General features: G+C 37.4%; 1 protein-coding gene across 3 annotated transcripts in view; it reads right to left on the reverse strand.

The window, feature by feature from the left end:
* The window catches only part of SNX4 (sorting nexin 4), a 69,564-nt gene that overhangs the window by 16,646 nt on the left and 27,323 nt on the right, over positions 1 to 25,595 (reverse strand). For all 3 annotated transcript variants that reach the window (XM_028091317.2, XM_028091316.2, XM_028091319.2), the window contains exons 6-8: positions 25,460 to 25,515; positions 20,790 to 20,862; positions 12,165 to 12,226 (exon numbers count right to left, since the gene is read on the reverse strand). In XM_028091317.2, coding sequence (XP_027947118.1) covers positions 12,165 to 12,226; positions 20,790 to 20,862; positions 25,460 to 25,515 — 191 coding nt within the window. The remainder of the gene's footprint in view (positions 1 to 12,164; positions 12,227 to 20,789; positions 20,863 to 25,459; positions 25,516 to 25,595) is intronic.

Consider the following 25,595-nt stretch of genomic DNA (forward strand, 5'->3'; position numbering starts at 1 on the left):
TTTTATTATTTTTAAGTAATCTCTATACCAAACATGGGGCTTGAACTCAGAACCCGAGATCAAGAGTCACATAATCTGGGCGCCTGGGTGGCTCAGTTGGTTAAGCAACTGCCTTCGGCTCAGGTCATGATCCTGGAGTCCCGGGATCGAGTCCCGCATCGGGCTCCCTCCTCAGCAAGGAGCCTGCTTCTCCCTCCGACCCTCCCCGCCCATGTACTCTCTCTCTCTCATTCTCTCTCTCTCAAAATAAATAAATAAATCTTAAAAAAAAAAAAGAGTCACATAATCTACTGACTGAGCCAGCCAGGCGCCCTTTGTTGTCATTTCTACAAAATGCTTCTCATGGAAATTCCTTTTTATGGGAGTTAATTATGTATATTATAGTAAACTGAAAAAATAAATCTGCAATCCCAAATACCAAGAGATGACATTATTAGATATATTTCCTTCCAGTCTTTTTATTTACTCATTTTAACGTGGCTGAGATTATGTGGTATATGCAATTTTGTATCATGCTTTTTTCCAGTGTTTTCCCGTGTTATTAAAACAATTTATTTCAAGCATTGTTTCATATGGCAACTCAGTTTTTTTTAAACCATTTTCCTGGCCATTCAGGTTATTTGTAATTTTTCTCCTATGTAAAGAATGCATAAGCCTCTTCAACTGCACCATATCATAAAAGAAAAAATTTTAAAACACTATTATTTTGTTAATATGTAGTTCTTATACATATTTTTATGTTGTTGAAATACCAGATTATATGCTTATAGTATTAGAAGGAAGAAAATCTCACATGATTTTTAATATTATCAAAGCAAAACAAACATATAAATCACCTATGCAACACTATGGTTATGATTAAGTAACAAAACAGGTAAGGCTCCCTCTAATAATTTTCCTTCCTTATATGTTTTTAACTACTCTCAAGATAGTAATAGCAAATTAACCTTTTTTTTTTTTACTAAAGCCACATTTATAATGCCTACAGGACAATTCTGCTTTTACATACCTCTGTCACCTCATATTCAATATATTCAAAGCCCTGTTCTTCACATGAAAAAGGAACCTAAGTGGGGTGCCTGGGTGGCTCAGTCGTTAAGCGTCTGCCTTCGGCTCAGGTCATAATCCCAGGGTCCTGGGATCGAGGCCCGCATCAGGCTTCCTGCTCTTCAGGAGGCCTGCTTCTCCCTCTCCCACTCCCCCTGCTTGTGTTCCCTCTCTCGCTGTGTCTCTCTCTGTCAAATAAGTAAATAAAATCTTAAAAAAAAAAAAAAGAAAAAGGAACCTAAGGGTTTTGGCAGATGACAAATATAACTAGCCAAAAATGAAATGCAGCGATCACAGTTAATGTAACTGTAGGTCATGTTACCAGAATTAACGCCACGGGGCATCTGGGTGGCTCAGTCAGTTAAGCATCTGACTCTTGATTTTGGCTCAGGTCATGATCTCAGGGTTGTGAGACTGAGCCTTGTGTGGGACTCCATGCTGGGCATGAAGCCTGCTTAAGATTCTCTCTCTTCCTTTTCCTCTGCCTCTCTCCTTGCCCCAGCCTCTCTTCCCCTCTCTCTAAGAAAAAAAAAAAAAAAGAATTAATGGATAGTCCAGATCAACTGTCTATTGGATATCCCAAAAGTACTTCATCCATCTCATTAATCTTTGAGCACCTTACTATGTGCCACCAACTCAAGGCCAACATAACCAAATTTAATTCCTTTGCTTACCAAACAAGACTAAAAACTAGTTCAAGGAAGGGAGGACTCACACTTTATCACCTATGTATGCCTATTAAGCAGTTTAGGGCCTGATAAATACATGGTATTTATAACCTGCAGGTAAAATGAAAAAATGAACCAATAAGTGAATTAATAAATGTGAGGAGGGAAACATGTACTGGATTCTATGTACCAGCACAAGACCTCAAGGTACATATAGTCTTAGCCTTCTGCTACTCAAACTGTGGTCTACCAACAGCATCACCTAGAATCTCATTAGAAATGCAGGATCACAGGGACGCCTGGATGGCTCAGTCGGTTGCCTGCCTTTGGCTCAGGTAATGATGCCAGGGTCCTGGGATCAAGTTCCACATCAGGCTCCCTGCTCAGTGGGGAGCCTGCTTCTCCCTCTGCCTGTGCTCCACCCTCTGCCTGAGCTCCACCTGCTTGTGCTCTCTCTCTCTGACAAATAAATAAATAAAATCTTAGAAAGAAAGAAAGAAATGCAGGATCACAGAACCCATTCCAGATCTACTGTATCAAAATATTCATTTTACATACCTCTGTCACCTCAAATTCAATATATATAGTTCTCCAGGAGATCTGTACGCCCATTAAAGTTTAAGAAGCACTACTAAACAAAAGGTTCTAACCTGGGGTCCAAGGATATGTCTAGGATTGGAAATAGAAAATGCTAACCAGTTTACAGGGGAGAGTAGGAACCATTAACATACAAGGAACTATTAAAGGGTAGCTGACTTAACATCAACATTGTTAAGAGAAATAATTGAATCTCAAAGTACTTAATGGGTGGGTAATTGTCACAGATGAACCAGATCAAAAAGGGTCTTGGATCTTTTGTAGAATCTGATGACAACTATGGACCTTGTCCCTAAGGAGGAAAAAAAATCACAAACAAAATTTGGCATGTAATCTCAGAAACTTCAGACAACCTGAAGTCCCTCTATGAACTCCAGGGGCACCTAGCTGCTTCAGTCAGTAGAGCATGTAACTCTTGATCTCAGGGTTCTAAGTCTGAGCCCCACACTGGGTGTAGAGATTATTTAATATTTTTAAGGGGTGGCTCAGTCAGTTAAGCACCCAACTCGTGATATCAGCTCAGGTCTTGATCTCAGGGTCGTGAGTTCAAGCCCCATATTGGGCTCTACTTAACAACACACAAACAAAAAAACAAAGGATGAAAGCAGCTTTGTATTTCTTCCCGTCTCAAATTTCAAACCAAAAATAAAAACAAAGTAAGCTTTTTTCCAATTAAGTGACACTCATCTTGAATTTTTTCATTAATCTTATAGGTCAGCAGTACTCAAAAGATAAAAAAACACTCCCCCACCAACTGGCACTACTCAGCGATCCTCACTAACATTCCTAATTAATACCCTTAACAGTGCCTCTCAAACTGGGATACTTCATAATAGATATTTGAAGCCATATGATAAACACGGCACAATTCTTCTGAAGGATGACTTTTACTTTTACATTTGAGGGGGAAAAAAGTTTTATATATATATTTAAACAACCGTAGATGTTTTACGGAATAAAATGCAAATTTTGCATGTACATCAAGAACTCAAGCTTTCAGAGAGACTGCACTTGCCCCAGCGCCTTCCAGCCAATCCCTGGTGGAGATGCTAAGGGGAAGTAAAGGCGGGTGCCCTGTAACTTGTGCCACCAAGTTCAAGACTTCTCTGCATTTGAGACAGACTGCCCTATATCACTCCCCTCAAGCTTCCTAACCAAAGAAATCACCTGACTTGTTCTCAGCAGAAACACTTGCTTCATTGAGACAGAGACTAACGTTGCCTCCTACAATTTACCACTCCTCTGCTTTAAGACAGCTCTGTATCTTCTCAGTCTTCTCTCCCATCCACCCTTTCATCCCTGCTCCCCTACACAAAACAAAACAGACCCTGTTTCTCCCCTTCAAGAATAACCTCAGGGACTTCCTTAAAAGTCTAACCAGTAACTTGCTGTCTTCCCGTTCTTAATACTTTCTTCTCATTCCTAGACTACTGCAATAACATCATACCACTCAAACCAAACTACTCTCCAAATTACCACCAAAGATTTACTTACCCGTTTCCCCTTTTCATCAGACTCAATTCCCCTACAAGTGTAACTCCAACTTCTTGAAGTGTTCCCTTCACTTGCTTGACATTGCACAGTCCTAGTTCTTCACCAATTTTCTAATATCTCCCTCACTGGTTCTTTTTCTTTGCCTGATCCCCCTTTTTAAAGATTTTTTAAAAATAATTTTTACACCCAATGTGGGGCTCAAACTCACAACCCCGAGATCAAGAGTTGCACGTTCTACCAACTGAATCAGCCAGGGGCCCCTCTGCCTGATCCTTGAACACAGAGGTATTTCCCAAGGTTTGGCCCTGAGTTTCTCACAGACTTACTCTAACCTTTTGACAGTATCACCTAACCCTACATTTTCAAAAATCACTCTATTAGGATTCATCCTTTATACACAACTCATATTCTCACCAGCCTCTTAAACTGCTGATCCAAATTTCCAATTGCTTAACAGAAATCTTTGATTCAAATGCAATCTATCCAAAACAGAAACCTTTCACTCATCCCTCAAACCTGCTATTTCTCCTACATTGTCTACCACAATCTTTCTAGTCATTCAACTGCTTACAAGTTAAATCTTGGTAACCTAGCACCTACCACGGCAGCAGAAGTTCAGCAAATGTATCTACTAGCAACCACTCTGGTTCAGGTTCTTCATCACCTACTAAAATTACCTCAACCACCTCTCGTTTCCCTGGCTCACTTTTCACAAAATATTTTAGGGACACCTGGGTGGCTCAGTCGGTTAAGTGTCTGCCTTCGGCTCAGGTCATGATCCCAGGCCCTGGGATTGAGTCCCACATCGGGCTCTCTGCTCCGCAGGGAGCCTGCTTCTCCCTCTGCCTCTGTCTCTCATGTATAAATAAATAAAATCTTTTAAAAAAATATTTTAGATGTAAAATGGTTTTCTATTAATTTATTGAGTTGGCAAAAAGACCAAACTGTAGAATATTTCATCACAAGAAATTAATGCAAATAATTTTCTTAAAATTTGATTCAACCAAGTGACCTTTTATCTGCATGTTTCTCAAACAAGTCCATTTACTTACTATAATAAATGTGCTACCTTCAGGAGTGTCTGATTTATGTTAATTTTTTTTAAGATTTTATTTATTTGACAGAGAGAGAGCAGGAGACCACAGGCAGGGGGAGCAGCAGTGGGACAGGGAGAAGCAGGCTCCCCGTTGAGCAGGGAGCCTGATGTGGGGCTCGATCCCAGGACCCTGGGATCATGACCTGAGCCAAAGGCGGTTGCTTAACCGACTGAGCCACCCACGTGCCCCTTAAGGTTTTATTTTTAAGTAATCTCTACACCAAATACAGGGCTTGAACTTACAGACCAAAGATCAAGAACCACATGCTCTACCGACTAAGCCAGCCAGGCACCCCTGTGTTAATTTTCAAATGAGGATATTCCCAAACTTAACTGGAGTTCAACTCTGGAAATATTTTAAAAGTCAGGGCTGACGCATGTGAATAAATCTAAATGCAACTGTAAATGAGTCAAACATAACGAAACAGACTTCAGAAAGGTGCTTACTATTTGCCTTTATTCCCATACTATTCCTTCATGTTTAGCCATATACTCCTGTTTATATTCTTACAATGTCAATATACTTCTCTTCATTAAAAAATGTCTCTTCAACAAATGTGTTGGGAAAACTGGACAGACCACTGTCTTTCACCATACACAAAAATAAACTCAAAATGAATTAGGGGCACCTGAGTGGCTCAGTTGATTAAGTGGCTGCCTTCGGCTCAGGTCATGATCCCAGGGTCCTGGGATCGAGTCCCGCATCTGGCTCCCTGCTCAGCAGAGAGCCTGCTTCTCCTTCCCCCTCTGCCTGCTGCTCTGCCTACTTGTGCTCTCTATCTCCCTGTCAAATAAATAAATAAAATCTTTTTAAAAAAATGGATTAAAGACCTAAATGTGAGACCTGAAACCATAAAAATCCTTGAAGAGAGCACCAGCAGTAATCTCTGATAGTGCCATGGCAACATTTTTTCTATATGTTTCCGGAGGCAAGGAAATAAAAGCAAAAATAAACTATTGGGACTACATCACAATAAAAAGTTTCTGCACAGCAAAGGAAACAATCAGCAAAACTAAAGGCAACCTTCAGAATAGGAGAAGATATTACAAATGACATATCCGATAAAGGGTTAGTATCTAAAATAAAGAACTGATACAACTCAATACACAAAAAATAAATAATCCAATTTAAAAATGGGCAGAAAACATGAATAGATATTTCTCCAAAGAAGACATACAGATGGCCGGCAGACACATGAAAAGATGTTCAACAACACTCATCATCAGAGGAACACAAATCAAAACTAAAATGAGATATCATCTGACACGAGTCCAAATGGCTAAAATCAAAAACACAAGAAACAGCAAGTGTTAGCGGAGAATGTGGAGAAAGCAAAACCCTCTGGCACTGTTGGTGGGAATACAAACTGGTACAGCCACTCTGGAAAACTATGGAGGTTCCTCAAAAAATTAAAAATAGAAATACCCTATGATCCAGCAGTCATACTACTTGAGTATTTACCCCCCAAAAATACAAAAACACTAATTCAAAGGGATACATGCACCCCCATGTACTGAAACATTATTTACAATAGCAAAACTATGGAAGCAGCCCAAGTGTATGTCAACTGAAGAATGGTTAAAGAAGATGTGGTATACGTATACAACGGAGTATTATTTGGCCATAAAAAAGAATGAAATCTTGCCATTTGCAACAACATGGATAGAGCTACAGAGTACAATGCTAAATAAGTCAGTCAAAGAAAGACAAATACCATATGCTCTCACTCACATGTGGAATTTAAGAAATAAAACAAATGAGCAAAAGAAAAAAAAAAAAGACAAGAGACAAACCAAGAAACAGACTCTTAACTATAGAGAACAAACTGATGGTTACCAGAGGGGAGGTGGGTGGCGGGATGAGTTGAATAGATGATGGGGATTAAAGAGCACATTTATCATGATGAAAAAAATAATAAAAAATGTCATATAATCCTGGTATCATCCCAACCCGCATTTAGTTTCAATGTATTGATCAACCAAAGTCTTATGGATAATATGCTATTCTCACAAGTTAATTAAATATATTTGGCTCCATATCTTACATCTGACATTCAAATAAATTTCAGATGAATCAAAAATTTATAAAACCACAAAAATATAGAAGGAATGAGAAGTATTTTTTATACTCCATAGTGAATAAAACGTCATTAAGATATACACAAAAGTCAGAGGCTATTGTTTTTGAAAGGAGAAAAATTAATCGTTTATATGTAACTGAGTTTAATAAATAGAAAATTTCTGTGTATCAAAAGCCACCATACAAAAAGTCAAAATACATAACAAAAGTGGAAAAAAAATTGCAAATCATTTCGCAAAGCCCTAATTCTCCCAAAAGATAAAGAACTCCTGTATATCAATCAAGAAACCAATCAACCCACCTCTTCTCCCTCTCCCTCCCCCTCTTTCTCCTTCCCCCACTCACGCACTCTCTCAAAAATTTGTTTTAAAAAAAGAAACTAATCAGCCCAATAGAAAAAAAAGGGGCAACAGATATGTACAGACAGATTATGAAACAGGAAAAAAAAAAGTCTGTTAATTGTAAGAAAAAAAGTTGGACTTCATTCATAATTAAAGAAATGCATATTACAACTACAGTGAGAAACCATTCCTCATCATCAGTCTGGTAAAGACAAAAGCTTACTAACATATTGTTGAATAATGGTGTAAGAAAACAGATACTAGTACTTTGCTGGTGAGAGGTTAATAGCTTCTATGTAGGGCAATTTGGCAATATCTACCAAAACTACAAATGCAATTATCCTTAAGAGTCAGTAACAACACTTGGAGAACCTGTAGAATTTTTTCCTACAAACATACTCATACACATGTGAAATGACATGAACAAGAATATTTATTGCAGCAGTGAGTGAAATAACAGAAGACTAGAAATCATTAACAAGAAGAAATTGGTTAAATAAACTATGATCCTCCTCCTCCTTGATAAAACTCAATACAGTCATTTAATGATAACAATCTATCTTGGAGAGCAGTTCTTAAGTAAAAAAAAAAGCAAGGTAAAACAAGGCAACATAGCAATGTATACAACATGCTCCCTTTTCATGTTCAAAAAAGAAAGAGGGAAAAATGCATGCATTTGTATGTTAATATATTTATAGTGTTACATTTTACTAGAGGGATACATAAGAAACCAAGAAAACTCATATTAGCTGTCTCAGAGAAGGAGACCTGGATAGTTAACAGAGAAGGGAGACATTTCACTGTAAAAGCATTTATTCCTATTGAATTTTGTGCCATATGATTTTATTACCTATTTAAAAATGTAAAATGAATCATTTTTAAATTAATCCAATCAAAAGGACTTATAATGGAACTAAATTAGCAAGGTCATTTTCTTATAAAAAGATTTGGATAACAACTTCTAAGATGTCACAACCAAAATAACACACAGAAAAAAATCACAAAAGGTTCAAAAATAACCACAATATGCAAGCACTATACACAAGCAGATATTCTAAATTAATTAACACTAAAATTACTCCAAGACTGAAAAACTCATCTTGCAAAATCCTTCAGAAATTATAAAGTAGGGCGCCTGGGTGGCTCAGCTGGTTAAACGACTGCCTTCGGCTCAGGTCATGATCCTGGAATCCCAGGATCGAGTCCCACATCGGGCTCCCTGCTGATCAGGGAGTCTGCTTCTCCCTCTGACCCTCTTCCCTCTCATGCTCTCTATCTCTCATTCTCTCTCTCTCAAATAAATAAATAAAATCTTTAAAAAAAAAAAAAGAAATTATAAAGTAACACCAAGAAAGAAAAAAAAGAATATCACTAACTCCATAAAACAGTGATTTCTAATGGAATCTTCTTAGGCATTCTGCCAACAAAGTAAAGGGCAGTGGTCACTGCTTCAGAGTAATTACATTTTTATCTGCTCAATATATTGGATTTCTTATTTTTTATTGAAAGAAATACTTTAAAACAAAAACTTTGAAAACTACCATTATAGGACATCATTTCAAAACAAAACTCTTTGATATTGATATCATTAGGAGCTAGTCATTTGAAAAAATTATATATGCCAACAAATTGAACAGCCTAGAGGAAATGGGTAAAATTCCTAGAAACAGAGCCCTCCAAAACTGAATCAGGAAGAAATAGAAAATTTGAACAGACTGATTACTGGCTATGAAAATGAAAGAGTAATTTAAAAAACTGCCAACAAACAAAAGTCCAGGATCAGACGGCTGCACAAGTGAATTTTACCAAACATTTAAGAAAGAGCTAATATGTATTCTCAAACTATTCCAAAAAACAGAAGAGGGAAAACTTCCAAGTTCATTCTACGAGGCCAGCATTGTCCTGATACCAAAACCAGACAGATACTACCAAAACAAAACAAAACAAAACTACAGACCAATATCTCTGATGAACATAAATGCAAAAACTCTCAATAAAATATTAGCAAACCAAATCGAACAATAAATACATTAAAAGGATCTTTTCCGACAGTCAAGTGGGGTTTATTCCAGCAATGCAAGGGTGGTTCGATATTCACAAATCAATCAACATGATACATCACATTAACAAGAGAAAGAATAAAAACCATACAAACATCTCCATAAATGCAGAAAAAGCATATGATGAAGTATAACACCCATTCTTGATAAAAACTTTCAACAAAGTGGGTTTAGAAGGAACATACCTCAACATTAATAAAAGGCCATACGTGAAAAACCCACAGTTAACATATACTCAATGCTGAAAAACTGAAACATTTTCCTCTAAGATCAGTAAAGGAACAAGGATGTCAACTCTCACCACTGTTACAGGACTGGAAGTTCTAGCCACAGCCAAGCAGACAAGAAAAAGAAATAAAAGTCATCCAAATTGGTAAGGAAGAAGTAAAACTTTCGCTATTTGCAAATGACATGATACTCTATATAGAAAACCCGAAGGACTCCAACATAAAACTACTAGAACTGATAAATGAATTCAGTAAAGTTGCAGGACACAAAACTGATATACAGAAAACTACTACATTTCTATACACTAATAATGCAGCAGAAAGAAAAATTAAGAACCATTTATAACTGCACTAGAAATAATAAAATACCAAGGAGGTGAAAGACCTGTCATCTCTGAAAACTATAAGACATTAATGAAAGAAATTGAAGAGGACACAAATAAAAAGACATTCCATATTCATGGACTGAAAGAACCAATATTGTTAAAATGTGCCAAACTACCTAAAGCAATCTAGAGATTTAAATGCAATCCCTATCAAAATACCAAATAGCAGTTTTCATGGAACCAAAACAAATAATCCTAAAATCTGTATGGAACCACAAAAGACCCCGAATAGCCAAAGCAATCTTAAGAAAGAAAAGCAAAGCTGCAGGTAACACAGCCCCAGATTTCAAGATATACTACAAAGCTGTAGTAATCAAAACAATATGGTATTGGCACAAAAACAGATACACAGATCAATGGAACAGAATAGAAGCCCAGATATAAACACACACTTATACGGTCAATCTACAATAAAGGAGGCAAGAATATACAATGAAAAAAAGAGAGTATCTTCAACAAATGGTGCTAGGAAAACTGGACAGCTACATGCAAAAGAATGAAAATGGACCACTTTTTTTTACCACCCACAAAAATAAACTCAAAATGGATTAAGGACATAAATGCAAGACCTGAAACCATTAACTCTTAGAAGAAAATACAGGCAGTAACCTCTTTGACATCAGCCAAAGGAAACATTTTTCTAGATATGTGTCCTCAGGTAGAAGAAACAAAAGCTAAAATAAACTATTGGGACTATACCAAAATAAAAAGCATTTGGACAGGGAAGGAAACAATCAACAAAATGAACACACAACCTACTGAATGAAAGAAGATATTTGCAAATGATATATCTGATAAGGGGTTAATATCCAAAATATATAAAGAACCTATACAAACTAACAGCAAAACCCCACAAATAATCCAATTAAAAATAGGCAGAAGACCCGAATAGACATTTTTTCCAAAGAAGAAATACAGATGGGACAACAGACACATGAAAAGATTCTCAACATCACTAATCATCAGGGAAATGCAAATCAAAACCACAATGAGGTATTACCTCACATCTGTCAAAATGGCTAGAATCAAAACGACAAGAGGTAACAAGTGTTGGTGAGGATGCGGGGAAAAAGAAATCCTCCTGCACTGTCAGTGGGGGTGCAACCACTATGGAAAACAGTATTGAAGTTCCTCAAAAAATTAAAAACAGTATTACCATATGATCCAGTAATTTCACTACTAGGAATTTACCCAAATTTTCTTTACCCAAAGAAAACAAAAACACTAATTCGGAAAGATATATGCACCCCTGTGTATGTTGCAACATTATGTGTAATAGCCAAGACATGGAAGCAACCCAACTGTCCATCCATAGGTGAATGGAGAAAGAAGATGTGACTAGATATATAAAAATATAAGGATATAAATATATATCTAGCTCTCATATCCCTTATCCATTGTGTGTGTATACACACACACAATGGAATATCACTCAACCATAAAAAAGAATGAGGGGCGCCTGGGTGGCTCAGTCGTTAAGTGTCTGCCTTCAGCTCAGGTCATGATCCCAGGGTCCTGGGATCGAGCCCTGCATCAGGCTCCCTGCTCCGCGGGAAGCCTGCTTCTCCCTCTCCCACTCCCCCTGCTTGTGTTCCCTCTCTCGCTGTGTCTCTCTCTGTCAAATAATCAATAAAAGTCTTTATAAAAAAAATAAAAAAGAATGAAATCTTGCCATTTGCAACAACATGAATGGACCTAGAGAGTATAACATTAAGTGAAATATGTCAGACAGAGGAAAACAAATACCACATGACTTCACTCATATGTGGAATTTAAGAAACAAAACAAAAAAAAGAGACAGACAAAAAAAACCCAGACTCTTAAATACAAAGAACAAACTGGTAGTTGCCAAAAGGGGGTACGGGGCATGGGAGGAGTGGGAAATGGGTGAAATAGGTGAAGGGGATTAAGAGTACACTTATCTTGATTAGCACTGAGAAATGTATAGAATTGTTGAATCATTACACTGTACAACTGAAACTAATGTAACACTGTATGTTAAGTACGCTTGAATAAAAAATTAAGTAATTAATTATGCCATAACATAAAAAACAAATAAGTAAAAACTAAACTACATTTCAGACCCATAAATTTTCAAGAATTATAGTTCTCAGGCAAAAAGCTAATTAGAGCTAATCATTTATTTTAAAAGTTTATATAATGCTTACCTGAAAACTCGCCCATAATTCCCATGCACTTTATACACACCATAGAGTCGATCTGCTACTCTCTGGAATAAATTTTTTAAAGAAATTACTATTAGATCAAAGTTATATACAGTTTACTCTTTAAAAAAAGAGAAATTTTCTCCTCATTAAAAAAAATGCTTAGTACAATAAATTTGGAAAATATGAAAAAGAAAAAACTTAAATTTCCCAAAGTCTCATCATGGGGGGAAAAAAACCTGCTGTCATCATATTTATGTAATTGCTTTTATACACACACACACACACACACACACACACACACACACACAAATATATAAAAATAAAGAACATATATAAACATGTTTTAATTATTGTTTTAAAATTTCCTATATTAAAAGTGATGGGGCACCTGGGTGGCTCAGTTGGTTAAGCGTCTGCCTTCAGCTCAGGTCATGATCCCAGAGTCCCAGGATCAACTCCCGCATCAGGACCCCGCTCAGCGGGGAGTCTGCTTGTCCCCCTGATGCTCTCCCCTCTCATGCTCTCTCTCTCTCAAATAAATAAATAAATGTTTTTTTAAAAAGTGATAATATTTTTATCCAGCAGGTCAATATTACTTTTAATAAATACCACTTTAAATTGTTGCATAAAATTCCACCTAGCAGTGTATAAAATACATAAGCACTCCTTGTTGGATATTTAGCTATCCTTAAGTTTTTTAGTATTATACATAATGTTTTAATAAACATATCTGAGAATAAAGTTTTTGCTAAATTTCAGATTATCTCCTTATGATAAAGTCCTCAAAGTGGCATTTATCAGGAGGAAAAATAAACACTTTCAATTTTATTGATAGTTTTATACATAAATGCTGAATACATACAACATACTTCATTGCTACTTTATCACGGTAACTCCTTCTAACCAACACGTTAGATATTTTAATAAAAGCAGAATTATAATTTGGGTCGAGATGAAATATACACTGCCTAGCTATCCACACAAATTTTACAGAAGACAAAACACCACGAACTCTCCTCCAAAGTGTCAGAACATGAACTGAAGACCAAAAGTAATCCCACATAAAACCCCAAACCCTAAAAAAAATTCACAAAAAAATTCTTGGTACACAGTTTCTAAATGTAAACCCTGAGGATAAATTATTTCCCTAATTCCTTACACAAATGTGAATAATCTGAGGAATTAGGCATTAACCATACAACGAATCCTAACCCTTTCAATACTTTCAGCTTAAAGTGAATGAACCAGCACTGTAAATACTTGGAGCAGGTATAAGAGGAACATAAAATGTTTTCCATCTCTCCTTGGCTTGCCCACTAGACTAGGGAGCAGCACCCCACAGGACTGCAGCTTGTTTCTGTAAAGTCTTATTAGAACATTCATGTCAGCATTGTCTATGGCTGCTTTCATAGCAGAGCTGAATAGATTTGACAGGGATCATATGGCCCAAAAGGCTGAAAATATTTATTATCTGGCCTTCAGTAAAAGTCTGCCCATCCCTGCACTAGACTCAGGACAAAGCTCATAGTCTTCATTCTGCTTGAAACATTCCAGAGTTGTCCCCAGACCTCTCAACTAATTTCTCTAAGGATGTTATTTCCCAATTATTTTTTGAGTCCTATAGAGAGTGTCAAAGGTTGTTTGCTTTTTTTTAAAGATTTTATTTATTTATTTATTTGACAGAGAGAGAGAGAGAGAGAGAGCACAGATAGGCAGAGTGGCAGGCAGAGGGAGAGGGAAGCAGACTCCTCACGGAGCAAGGAGCCCGATATGGGACTTGATCCAAGGACCCTGGGATCATGACCTGAGCCAAAGGCAGACACTTAACTGACTGAGCCACCCAGGTGTCCCAGTTGTCTGCTTTTTTTAAAGTTGTTCCATCATCAAGTAAGTTTGGGAGATAATAAAATTTAACACTTTTCTTTTCCACAGGACTTTTTAGACCTTTAACAACATATATGAATCATGACAATTTAAGAGAGATTATCTGGTTTGCACCAGAAAACATCATCAGAACTGGCATTCCAGAGAATATGAAATGGAAAATGCCATTCTAGACCATTAACTTTCCTAGATCTTTGTACTTTAAAGATCAAACCTCTTCTTGAAAGCTGAGCATTTTATCACCCACTAAGATATTAAGTATGGAAGAGAGGGAGAGCACTTATTAACCATGTAAGAACAGAAACTACAAGCAACTTAAGTACAAAACGCAGATCCAAAATAAATGTTCAAAGACAAAGTTTGGGGGCGCCTGGGTGGCTCAGTCAGTTAAGCATCTGCCTTCGGCTCAGGTCATAATCTCAGGGTCCTGGATCAAGTCCCGAGTTGGGCTCCCCACTCAGCGGGGAGTCTGCTTCTCCCTCTCCTTCTACCCTTCCCCCTGCTCATGCTCGCCCTCTCTCAAATAAATAAAATCTTAAAAAAAAAAAAAGAAAGAAAAGAAAAAGACAAACTTTGTAAATCCCAAGGACCTAAAAGTTTATTTTTTTAAAGTGTATCAATCCTGGCAGCTGGTACAAAAGGATCTTCTACCATAATAATTAGAACTCTGAAAAATCATTTGACCCACAGAGCATGCCCAAGAGAGTCTTCCTATACCAAAAAGGTGAGCAACCACATGAGGAACTACCTACCCATGAACTAGACCACAGACACTCCGCACTCGTTATGAGACCAATGTTTCTGGTATCAACTATTCATGGAAACAAATGGATCTAGCCAACTAAAACACGAAATGACTTGTACCTAGATTAGGCAGTGAAAAAGAAGATGAGGCAAAGAAAAACTATAACCAAAAATTATCATTTCTAGAGAAAAGGAAAAGCAAAAATGGCAGCGAAATAAAATAGAAATGATTGAAACCTAAAACCAAATTAATTCATTGGTCATTGGTAATCAAGAATACTGGTGCCAGGGAAAAGAGGCTGTACCCAATGATTTAGTTCTGACTGCTATTCAATTTCCTTTCTGTTGAGAAGTCTTTCTTTTTGAAAACTGATCATCTGACAACTGACAGGGAAAAAGTGATACCTAGCAAATTCTATGACTGCAGAAGAAATGTGACAGACTCATCCAATCATTCTACACAGCTCAGAATCATTTGGAACTCTAAGAATGCCTTTTCTATCCTCACTGAAGTAGTAGCTGATTTAATGTTAAAAAGGACAGTTTCAGGACATTCTATCAGATGATCTTATTTTGAAAATCTAGACATGCATAGTTTTTCTTTTCTTTTGAACTATTTCCTAAGGATTCAAAGATTATGAGATTTAACTATTGATACTTACTGCCACAGTGGTTCCCAAACGAGTTGCATTTAATACTTTATACTGCCACCATCACTAAATATTTCAGAATGTCAGATATTACCATCTTTAGGACAAACAGGTCAAGTAGTATCTTAATAATCATAATTTGCACTTTTACAGTATCTGCAAAGTTAAACGTTCCCCTTCCCTTTTATTTTTTTATTTTTTTAGAGACCTCCTTCCTCTTTTTTTAAGATTTTATTTATTTATTTGACAGAGAGAGACACAGTGAGAGAGAGAGAGAGAGAGAGAGCGCGCGCGAGCACAAGCAGGGGGAGGGGCAGAGGGAGAGGAAGAAACAGGCTTCCCGCGGAGCAGGGAGCCCGATGCAGGGTTCGTCCCAGGACCCTGGGATCATGACCTGAGCCAAAAGCAGACCCTTATCGACTGAGCCACCCAGGCGCCCCACCCCCCTCCCTTTTAAATTTGGTTTCTCCCTAAAGAGGCAGCATATACTATAGTAGGAAATACGGAATTTGCAGTCAGACAAATGTGAGTTCAAATTCCAGCTCCTTCTTACTTTAGGGATTGACTGTGGAGATTTATTAAGCCACTTCAAGCCTTGTTACATCTTTCTTTTGGAAATATGGAAATGACCTTCATCACATAACTTTGTGAGGATTAAATAAGATGACATTTGTAAGGGTCCTGGCAATAAGGATGACTCAATGAAAATCAGTTTTCTTCTTGCTCAATCTATTTGAATTCATGTCCTCTGTCAATATACCATTTGTAGGTAGTTAAGAGCATGGGTTCCCTTGTCAGGCAAAAGTGGAAATTCTGGCTCCACACATTTATTATAGTGTGATATCAAAGAAATTATTTAATTTCATTTAGTAAGTTTCCTTTGCTTCTGTTCCTAATCTACAAATGAGGACAGTAACAGTACTATCTTTAAAGGGCTACTGTGGGAACTTGATAAGATTATATAATATCTTGAGCACTGGTTGATATATAGTGGTAAATAAATGTTAGAGATCAATATTATTTTTCCGTTGTTATTTATTTTTCTTTTCAAAGATTTATTTATTTATTTATTTGACAGAGAGAGAGAGAGAGAGAGACAGCGAGAGAGGGAACACAAGCAGGGGGAGTGGGAGAGGGAGAAGCAGGCTTCCCACTGAGCAGGGAGCCTGATGCGGGGCTCGATCCCAGGACCCTGGGAACATGACCTGAGCAGAAGGCAGACGCTTAACGACTGAGCCACCCAGGCGCCCCCTTTCCGTTGTTATTTACAAGACACGAATTATTTCATCTGAGTCTCATAATTCTATGAATAAGGCACCTTCATGTAACAAACATATATTCAATACCTACTATGTACCAGGCAGATATTCCCATTTTTTTAGCTGGATTTGTCTGAAGGACCCAATAAATGGTAGAGACACAGTCCAAAGCCAGCTCCTCTCAGTCCAAGGCCACCCACTCTTTCTGGTTGTTCTATTTTGAAAAATATTTAACTCTTCAACCAATCTAAAACTTATTTTTTGCCTTTTCTACTTTCAAAAGAATTCTCCTTGACAGAAAAGATAGTCAAATAATTCTATTTTCCTTCATCTGTTAAGAATTCATCCTCTGTCTCAAAAATAAAATACAATAAATAAATAAAAGAATTCATCCTCTGTCTCAAACAGCGGCTAAGCCTTCTCTTGACATTCTGACTGTCACAAATAGGCCCTTCCTGTGGTGCGTTGGGACTTTAAGCTTTCATTTTTACTTTTCTGTTACTGTCCATGACTAAATAGCCTTTCTCCCAATTTTAGAACAATCAAAATTTTAACTAATCAGAAAGCATCCTGTATTGTTCCCTGGCTTTTCTCTCATTTATTCACTCAGAATTTCAATTTGACTCACAGATCAAGTGCTGCCTTTCCTTTCAAGAGCTCAAGCTATATTTAATGTCATTAAAGTTTCTGAAGCCTGTTTTCATAAAGTTAAGGACGGGGAGCCTGGCTGGCTCAGTCGGTAGAGCATTTGAGTCTCGATCCCACGTTGGATGTAGAGATTACTTAACAGAAAATCTTAGGGATGCCTGGGTCAGTCGGTTAAGCGTCTGCCTTCGACTCAGGTCATGATCCCAGGGTCCTGGGGTCCAGTCCCATATTGGGCTTCTTACTCAGCAGGGAGCCTGCTTCTCCCTCTGCCTGTCGCTCCCCCTGCTTGTGCTCTTTCTCTGACAAATAAATAAATAAAATCTTAAAAAATAATAATAAAATCTTAATTTAAAAATTAAATAAATAAAATCAGTACCTGAGTGGCTCAACTGGTTAAGCATCTGCCTTCAGCTCAGGTCATGATCTCAGGATCCTGGGATCAAGCCCCGCGTCAGGCTCCCTGTGCTCAGCGGGGAGTCTGCTTCTCCCCCTGCCCCTCTCCCCCATCGTGTGTGCTTTCTAATAAAAAAATAAAATCTTTAAATAAATAAATAAATAGAATCTTGAACAAAAAAACAAACAAAAAGCTTGGGATAAATATCTATACCCAGAATTCTCTTACTTATGTATTACAAACTCTTTGATGACAAGGTTGTTTTCTTTAAAGGTTCTTTTCACATAGACATTACTCACCAGTTCTCCCTGGTTGGTTATAATTAAATTCAAGAAGCAATTTATCTTAACCATAGAGAACAAACTGATGGTTACCAGAGGGGAAGTGGGTGGGGTATGGGTGAACCAGGAGATGGGGATTAAGGAGAGCATTTGTTGTGATGAGCACTGGGAATTGTTGAATCACTATATTAAACACCTGAAACTAATATGACACTGTAGGTTAACTATACTGGAATTCCAAATGAAAGAAGCAATTTCTGTTTTTTCAGTTTGTTCTTAAACATAAAAATGTCAGCATATACATTCATTTGTTCCTTCATTCAATGAATAATAACATATAGTGAGTGTCTACTACGAGTTGGACATTATTCCAGGGATTTAGCAGTGAGAAAACAAAGCTGCTCTTGAGGAGCTCACATATACTCGTAGGGAAGATAATTAACAAATTAAAACAGAACACATGTTGGACAGTGTTGCTATGAAGACAGCAGCAATGACAGAATATGACAGAGAAATGACAGAAAACCGCATCTTATTTTTTTTAAAAGATTTTATTTATTTATTTGAGAGAGAGAGAATGAGAGATAGCACAAGAGGGAAGAGGGTCAGAGGGAGAAGCAGACTCCCTGCTGAGCAGGGAGCCCGATGCGGGACTCGATCCCGGGACTCCAGGATCATGACCCGATCCGAAGGCAGTCGCTTAACCAACTGAGCCACCCAGGCGCCCCGCGCATCTTATTTTATATAAGATGCCCAGGAAAGATTTCTCTGAGGGAGGCATTTGAAATGAGAAATGAATGACAAAAGAGAATAGGCCAAGACAGGTTCTTGAAGGTGGGGCATGTGGGAAAAGTGATAGGGGCATGAGGAAGAGCAAATATAAGTCCTAGAGCAGAAACAAATGTGATATGGCGAAATTCTGCCATAATCTTTAAAGGTTATTAAATATTAATCACATGTAAAAATACACTTTCAGCAGAAAACACGACATAATCACTATGGTTATCTTGCCTTGTGACAATTTTACTTGTTTTTTACGAAAGCAATCATGTATACCTTCCTTCCGGCTAAATGATCCGTAACAGTCTCACAGCAATGACAATTATGTCTCCCTCCTTTAGGTCTCACTTAAATTTATTACCTATACTTCACAGATTTTCTGAGTATTTAACTGTTACACTCTGTTCAATTCACACTCATCTCGGAGATTTCTAATAAATCTGATTCTAGCTGGTTTTTCTGATTTGTCCTTTAGTTTTCCTCTGGGTCTGAAAGACTGTTTTAGAACTTCTCCATACCTGGGGTTAGTCATGTGAGTGTACAATTATGTACCTCTGCCTACTCGAACTCCCAGAACGGTTAACCTTCCTGCTAAACAAGGCTTTCTACAGTGTTCCCCACCCTTCCCTTTGGTTGAAGGCCTTTAAAAAGGACACAGCTTTCACAATCAGCCAGACTTCTAATTTAAATCGATTCTCCAAGGTTTCTAGCATAAAAGACAAAGCTATATGAATTATTCTTCCAGTCTTCTGGGGTGTCTCTGTCCCCCCCCCACTCCCAACTTTCCACAAGAACTGTTGTCTAATTACCTTATCAATCCACAGCTTCCCAATATCCAGTTCTTGACTCTAGCCTACTAATTCTCACAGGTACCTTTTCTTTTATTAGAAAGTATCTCATAATTTATTTAGGGAGTCTAATGGTACTCTGAATGGTTAAACAGAAGACGGGGCCAATATAAAGATATTCAAAAGGATTTTTTTCCCTTATTTTTTTATACTTTTTATCATAGAAATCTTCAATCATACAAAAAGTAGAGAACAGTAGAACATACTTCCATTTCCCAACACCCACCTTCAACAATTATTATATGGCCAATCTAGTTTCATCTGAAACTGCCCCCACTTTCCATTCCTCACCAGTAGATGCTCTCATTAAAACAAATCCCAGATAATGTATTTCAAGAGGATTCCAATCACTGTAAGTTGTGATCCTAGACCTGGTACCCCAGTATCTTTCAGTCTTTTTTTTTTTTTTAAAGATTTTATTTATTTATTTATTTATTAGAGAGACAGAGAACATGAGCTGGGGGAGGAGCAGAGGGAAAGGGAGAAGCAGACTCCCCACTGAGCAGGAAGCCAATGCGGGACTCGATCCCGGGACTCCAGGATCATGACCCGAGCTGAAGGCAGACGTTTAACCAACTGAGCCGCCCAGGCGCCCCTTTCAAAGTCTTTAGTACAGCCAAGTTCCCAGGGTTCCATGGCTACCAGAGCCCAACCATACGGCTAAGTTCAGTGATTACGCCTCAATTTCTAATTTCTTTTGTCACGGCAGCCCATTACCCCAAACAAGTTTATTTAGGAGAATTTAAGAGCAGAGGCACAGGATAGCCTAACATATATAAAGTATTTCACTATTTAAAAAAAAACAAACTTGAAAGTATAAGGATATCATTGCATGTAGATCTAAACTCCCACACTTACTTAATTATATTCCAACACTGAAAAGGTAGGCCTTTGACAAGATGCCAAAACAACCATATACAAACTACAGGGAAAACAACAGGCTAAAAACCTTCAAGTTGTTTATGCCAGAGAACATTTCACATTTTTTTAACAATGCAGTTTGGATGAGGAACAGGCCAAATCTGAATGCAAAAACCAGCTATTCATCATAAACACCATCCATTATTTATAAAAACGTGATTAGGCGAGAAGCACTTCCTTATGAATGTGTGTCACAACGCCCTGGGGACCACTTACAGCTCTGACTCGAAGAAGATGTGAGATGACAGACTGCAGCTCATCACTGTAGTGTTTCAGTTCAGTAAATCTCCTGAAACAGGACAAAAAGAAAACATCATTGTTTTCTCATGAAAGCAAGTCAAAAACTGAAAGACAAAACAGCAGTTCCTTGAGAACAACGAAACTGATTCTATTAAACCATATGCTGGCTTTATGTACACACCAATACAAATTGAAAAAACTTTAAAATAAAACCACCATATTTTCTTTTGATCTTTTTAAAGATAAGGAAAGATGTCATACTTAATAATTTTTACTGTGAAACAGAGATAGAGATAAAATTTGTTTGTCTGAAAACTTCCTTGAAAAAATTCCTGGCGCTAAACTCATGGTCTCTAACCTCAATCTTCATGCTGCTCAGTAATCTTTGTTTCCCTAATCTAATAACCACCATTCTGCATAAAGATGTGAAACTTATGATACCACCACCTGTCGCTCTCCAACCAAGCTTCACACATTAAACACAGCCATTAGTAGGATCTCCTGCCAGTAAACACATCTACCTCTGTTATTTCTTCCTTCCCTCGAGGACCCTTCTTCCCATCAATACTCTAGATTCTACCCCAGCTACACCCCATATTCCTATTTTCTAACTTCCACTCTCTGCAAGCTCCTTCTCATTAGCATATCAATTAACTCTCCTATATTAAAATACACACACACATTCCCTTGACAACACACCCAATTGCTAATACCCCCTCAATACCCACGCCTCTCACGGGCACACTTTGACAAGGCATTCTCTCAAGCAACCACCATCTCCCATTCACTGTGTAGCCCCCTGCAATCTAGTTTTGCCTCCAGCACCAGAGTATAGAAATACCCCTGACAAACACACTAATTATTCTCACGTTGCTAAAATCCAATGACATCCTTTAAGTCCTTTCAGCATTGTAACAGCTGACCTCACCCTCCTCAAAAATTTGTTCCCTTGACACCAGTTTCATTTTCTCATGATTTTCCTTTTACTCTCTGGTTATGCCTGAAGTCTCTTTTGCAGTATACATTTCCTTTGCCTACCTGTTACACCTCCAACTTTAGCGTGCAAAGAACCTCTAAAATGTTTGTTAGAAACGCTACCAAGGGCCTCTCAGTAGGAGAGGGGTGTGAACAAGCAAAACTGTACACAGAAGCCTTAGTGGGACTCAGAAAGCTGAAGGTTTAACAAGCCCAACCCACAGGATTCAGATGCTACTAATCCTCTGATTACACTCTGGAAAACACCCTCAAAGTGCTGGCACTCCTTGGGGTCCAATCCTGGGTCCTCAGCATCTTAATAATCTTTCAATCTAAACACTCTATGTGACTTATCTATCATTCACAAAGCTTCACAATTATAATGTACACACTACTGAATTCCAAATATCCACCTCCTGCCCAAATAACTCTCCTAATAAACACCAGATCTATAACACCAACTGACTAGCAGACATTTCTACTTGCTTCCATACCCAAAGCTCAACTTATCTTCCCCTATCCCTCCCAAATCTCTCTTCCCTGTATTCCCTAGCACTCTAAAGAATGAAACCTGGGTGCCCACCTGTATTTTCTGCCCCTCCTTTCGCCCCATTCATTCTACTAATCACTTGGTCTACCTCCTAAATATTGCCCAAATATTGTCTAAATATTGCCACATAAAAGTAGAAGACTCAAGGTCCATCTCCAAACTGCTCTTTAACAGCCTAGTTTGAAGAAACATATCTTATTTTATTTATTTTTTTTAGTAATCTCTACACGGAACATGGGGCTCGAACTCACGACCACAAGATGAAAAGTCACATGCTCTTCCAACTGAGCCAGCCAGGCACCCCAGTTTGAAGAAACATAAACATGCGTGAAGCTAGTATCATTTTGGTAATCCCTCTAAAACAATCTTTCTGGTTTTCTACATTTTAAGAAAGGACAGAATAAAAGTATCTTAATGATGTGAACTATTTTAGTAATGGTATGAATAATAATTATATATTGGGCCAGCTAGACCCAGTATATAAAATATATACAATATATGACATAGCTAGAACAGAGATTCTGTACATGAAGAATTTGTTTTAACAATGAATGATATAGGGGTGCCTGACTGGCTCAGTCGGAGGAGCATGTGACTCTTGACCTTGGGGTCATGAGATCGAACCCCATGTTTGGTGTAGAGATTACTTAAAAATAAATAAATACATAAATAAATCTTTTAAAAAAACCCCAATGAATGATATAGACAATCCTCTTATCTAGAACTTAAGGCAAATAAATTCTATTACTAATTATACATTAATTATACACTTCATAAGAACAGAAGCAAAAAACTGCCTTGGTTATGTTATTGGTCACATCAAATCTAAAATTCTATAATAATATGGATATTAAATAAAATTTTACAATCCAGGAACCTGGTTAGGTCAGAAAAGGGAAGAAAAATTTTTTCAATTGAATGTTTGATAAAATTTTTCATTAAATTGAAAAACATTCAATTGAACATATATTAAAATATTAATTTAAAAACAGTCTCATCTACATGCTCCTCAAATGAATGTACATCCACCAAAGTCCTAAAGCTAGCTAGCTTACTGGGTTTCTCAAAGCTTTTTCTGGAGGGTGACTTAAAATTTTAGTTCTTTACCTAGAGAACATCTCTTATATACCATGCATGTCATTATAACCTTTATAATGAAACCTCAGTGAAACCTTAAATGCATATTACTAAGTGAAAAAAGCCAATCTGAGAAGGCTACATACTGTCTATGACATTCTAGAAAAGGCAAAACTATGGAGATCACTGGTGGCCAGGGGCTGGGAGGGAGGGATAAGTAGGCAGACCACAAAGGATTTTTAGAACAGTGAAAATACTTGGGGTTTTTTGTTATTTATTTTTGTTTTTATTTATTTTTTTAATTTTAAGTAGGCTCCACGCCCAAAGTGGGGCTTGAACTCATGACCCTGAGATTAAGAGTCATGTGCTCTACGGACTGAGCCAGCCAGGCGCCCCAGGACAGTGAAAATATTTTGTATGATACTATAATGATGAATACATGTCATTATAAATTTGTCAAAACCCACACAAAACGCAACACCAAGAGAGAACCCTAATGTAATGTCTTTGGGTGATAATAGTGTGGTCAATATAGGTTAATTGATTTTAACAAATGTACCATTCTGGTGGGGGATGTTAATAGTGGGGGTAACTGTGCATGTGTGGGGGCAGAGGGTATATATGGAACATCTGTGCTATCCATTCCATTTTTCTGTAAAACTAAAACTCTCAAAAGTCTATTAAGGGGCACCTGGGTGGCTCAGTTGGTTAAGCATCTGTCTTCAGCTTGGGTCATGATCTCAGGCTCCCTGCTCAGCAGGGAGTCTGCTTCTCCCTCGCCCTCTCCCTCTGCCCCTACCCCCGTTCATGTTCTTGCTCTCTCAAATAAATAAATAAAATATTTTTTAAATAAATAAATAAGGCCGGGGCGCCTGGGTGGCTCAGTCGGTTAAGCGGCTGCCTCAAGCTCAGGTCATGATCCCAGGGTCCTGGGATTGAGCTCTGCATCGGGCTCCCCGCTCAGCGGAGAGCCTGCTTCTCCCTCTCCCTCTGCCTGCTGCCTACTTGTGCTATCTCTCTGTTAAATAAATAAATAAAAATCTTTTAAGAAAATAAATAAATAAATAAATAAGACTATAAAAAAAAACCCTCAATGGTTACCATCACAATTTCCTGATCACCTGATCACAAAATTTTAAATATTTATATTTCATATTCAAGATTTATTATTAAAAATCAAAGGCATTATGTTAATGTGTTATGATTTATAAAGTCAGGCATAATACCTTATCAAACTATGCAAACTTGGCATTTGGTAAGAATTTACACTACACAGAAATTAATGCTAAAGGCCTAACTAGAGAAATTCTAACACATCTCATGAGCCTCAGAGGCAAAAATGGAAAAGCCTCATCTGCCTGAGCACATTCCTAACTGAAAAATTCAGCTGAAATCAAAGGCCAGGTAAAGGTCCATATAACGAAGAGCCTAAATTATCCACCCAATTCAGAGAATGAGTAAAACCAAAATATTAAGAAATGCCTAGGTCCCAGCCTAAGGAAATTTTTTTCTGAATGCACAGGCTTCCTTTATTATAGAAATAGTCTCACAAACACCAAACTGATGTTAATGAAGTAACTGTCATATAAATACATCTCCATGAAATTATTATACTAGTGTACATTTATTTATCAAGTTTTCTTGGCATACAAAGTAGTTTATTATTAAATATATACACAATATATAATAATCTTATCCTGAGATTTATACATATTTGACAAGCAAAGTCATATAAGAAAAATGATTTCATATGAAATTAAAAATTACTTCTCTTATTTTTCTGATTATCTTCAACAACATTTTAATAAATCCTAGGAAAAAGCAGTGGTTTAATTTTCTAAAACTTCAGTTACTTGCCACCTTAAACCCAATTAAGTTACCAAATCTCAAAATCAGTTTTAACTGTAAGAGGATTTCACTAAACGTGAATTACTATTTAAAATAGTTAGCAAATAAAGTGCATACATTCAGAAATGAAAAATTAAATAAATTGATAGGCACCATTCAAAACAACATTGTAACTGATATTAAAACAAAACCTTACTTGTCTGGGTTTTTCACTCTGAATGTTGCATTAAGCGCTTTTAACCTGGAGTCTGCCTGGAAAAAATAATTTGTTCACTTAATACAATTACATTTCAGGGTATAAATCCAAACAGTTTTACTATCCCTTTAGAATT

The sequence above is a fragment of the Eumetopias jubatus genome, unplaced genomic scaffold, assembly GCF_037043125.1.
Source record: "Eumetopias jubatus isolate StellerSeaLion01/CBP00866 unplaced genomic scaffold, mEumJub1_p1.0 scaffold_1, whole genome shotgun sequence".
Classification (NCBI taxonomy): Eukaryota; Metazoa; Chordata; class Mammalia; order Carnivora; family Otariidae; genus Eumetopias; species Eumetopias jubatus.